Here is a 2565-nt window from a genome sequence, read left to right as displayed (position 1 = left end):
CCAATGATTACAATTCCAAACAAGTGGATAAAATAACAAAGGACGACGAGCATTAACCAAAGCTAAACAAGTCATGCTCGTAAGTCAGAGTTGGGGTGCTAGGTCGACGCGGAGGCCGGGTAGTTGCATTGATCATTAGCTGTATCAAAAGCATCCGAGAAGAACAAACATGTGTCAAGTTAGTAAAGCTCCGATATATAAAGATATCAAACGCATAGAAAAAAGCAAAAGCAACTTTATTTATGTAGAAGGTGAAATGACAGGACAACTGGAAGATATATGAAGATTAACAACGAGCTGCATTAGGAGATATTATAGCATACGGCTGGGATTGGATGAAATGAGCATGGCGGCTCCCTGGAAGTCGCAGGTGGCTCCATGGGGTTTCATGCTTTGATAATAGTCGTTCACGGCGTAATTCGCGTGGGAGTGGAGGTCCGTGGGAACGTAGCACGGGTTCCCAGGCATTATTGGCGTGCAATTGGCTCCGTTGGAGCAGGCCCACTCCATGACCGACTGCATGGCGTCGTCGCTTAAGCCGTCTTTCAGGATGCACCATTGGAAGACGCTGCCATTAATATTATCGTCTGCATGTGCGAAATAAAGGTCGACATAATGTTCAACGTTAACTTGATATATAATCATTCCAAGACACCAACGCAGTTTGTAAAAGCATATTTTACACACTACCTGCGAGTGTTGCGGGCAGAGACGCCGTCGCGATGAAGAAGACCACCTGGACGAACACGGCGGCGGCGGCCAGCTGAAGAGCGGATGAATATCGGGCCATGCTTGCTCGTCGTAAGTGGCTGTTGATGGGAGCTAATCGGTGATTATGCTAACGCAAGCAGCTTGCTGGTCTCACGCTAAAATTGCAATGAAGACGGGCGGGGACGTACCTATTTATAGGACGTCAGAGGAGGTGCACGATACGAGAGAAACATTCAATGATATCGTTCTACGGTCATCCAGCCATTATGGAGATCCATCGAAGCCCTAGATCTAACCAAGACAAGTTTGGCCCTTTACACACTAGGTCGGTAAAATTTCTCCTCACGAAAAGAAACACTAATCATGTTCCACAAAAAGAAACACTAGCGTTCACACATGTTGAGGCTAATGTGGACAATGTTTGCTGACCGAACCCACTATATTTTTAGGGGGTCTAATCTTGCCACCCAAAACTTGTGTTTGTGAGCTCAATGAATCATATCACTCACCTTTTCATAAAAATATGTTGATAATACTTGAACATTATACCTATGCTATAATAAATGTAAGCTTTACCAATGCACCGTTTCGGCTGAATGTGAAAAATAGGCAATCAATCAAAACTTTATTCTAGTGGATAGAGGTTTATATGGTCGAAGTTTTTGGCACTCTAGCTTGTAACAAGCCTTATATGAAATTGGCATTCACTACGTATTGACCTAGCATTTGAGGTAGCAAGATTTAGTGGTACAAGCATCCTTTTTGTTGAATCCACTCGTAATAGATATTGCTCCTCTGTAGTATCAATCACTTCTCCAATAACTAAATATGCTAAATGCTTGTGCATACAATTGTTTTACTTGCCTAATCATCTAGTTAATGGTGATTTCCCTCACAACAATTTCAAGTTGCATGGACTATGACTACATAACCTTTACATCACAGCAACACTTCATCTCTTCACCAATGACTAATCATGCACACTTTTCTCTACCCGTGCATATTTTTGTTGAAACAAAAAAGGTACAGATGTCATCATTCTGGATTTTTGGGAGGACGAATGCAAAATTCCAAGTATGGTGTTGGAGAGTTAATCGACCATTTTTCCATGTTTAAGGATTCACCATATAATTGTCCATTGCCGGCCGATCTTTCAATTTTGGAGAATAGAGTTTAGCACTCTAGATTATGGCCGTTATTAGTGCCCCTTCAAAACATGCATAGTCACAATCATATTCCTATGAATAGCATGTGTGTGCTCAAGCGAGTTCAATTCCTATCCTAGCCTATCATACATGATCCCTATTCTTGGGTATCTAAATATGTATATATCTTTTATTGGTCTCATTAGTCAATGTGTTTCCCATATGATCAAGATCCACTTTATCTATGATGTGTTTCTCCATCAACATCACTACTAACTGGCATGTACTTATTGTCTGCATCATGCTTACTTGGCATCATTACCATGCTCTTAGTACTGGTAGATAAACTTTGGTAACTTAGATGATATTCTTGCATCCCATTATAGTAGATTGAATGGCCTTGGATATGCGAGGCATGAATTTTCATAATGTATTTCACACCATAATCATTTTTTGGAAGTTCCACTAGTACTTTATAGTGTGTATATTCATCAACAAGTGTTCCTCTTATGGAAGCCTATTATTATCAAATTTAAGGATACTAGAAAGCTCCAAATTTATCTACATACCAAAATGAACGATTTAGAATATAACCTTTAATACATTCACATTGCTATTATGTTTTATGCTAGAAGGATATTTTTTGTTATATCTTAATGGATTAGTAGCTGTAGAAATATATATATCATAAGCTATCATGGGATACTAG

The 2565-nt window shown here is 39.8% G+C and overlaps 1 protein-coding gene across 1 annotated transcript; it reads right to left on the bottom strand.

The window, feature by feature from the left end:
• Positions 1–312: 312 nt before the first annotated feature.
• On the bottom strand, positions 313–790 carry LOC148039953 (glucan endo-1,3-beta-glucosidase 4-like). The gene is made up of 2 exons (XM_087662707.1): positions 691–790; positions 313–587 (listed from the first exon to the last, which is right to left on the bottom strand). The coding sequence occupies exons 1-2, from the start codon at positions 788–790 to the stop codon at positions 313–315; spliced, it is 375 nt and encodes a 124-aa protein (XP_087518833.1).
• Between the last annotated feature and the right edge of the window lie 1775 nt (positions 791–2565).

Source organism: Lygodium microphyllum, chromosome 2, assembly GCF_053477565.2.
Source record: "Lygodium microphyllum isolate KBCC chromosome 2, Lygodium_microphyllum_v1.1.10, whole genome shotgun sequence".
Classification (NCBI taxonomy): Eukaryota; Viridiplantae; Streptophyta; class Polypodiopsida; order Schizaeales; family Lygodiaceae; genus Lygodium; species Lygodium microphyllum.
This window is presented reverse-complemented; position numbering and strand designations above follow the sequence as displayed.

Excerpts from the sequence above, each read along its gene's own strand:
- LOC148039953 (XM_087662707.1), bottom strand. The coding sequence starts at position 790 with ATGGCCCGATATTCATCCGCTCTTCAGCTGGCCGCCGCCGCCGTGTTC. Across the intron at positions 588-690 it reads TCTGCCCGCAACACTCGCAG|ACGATAATATTAATGGCAGC; the intron begins GTAGTGTGTAAA and ends TCGCACATGCAG.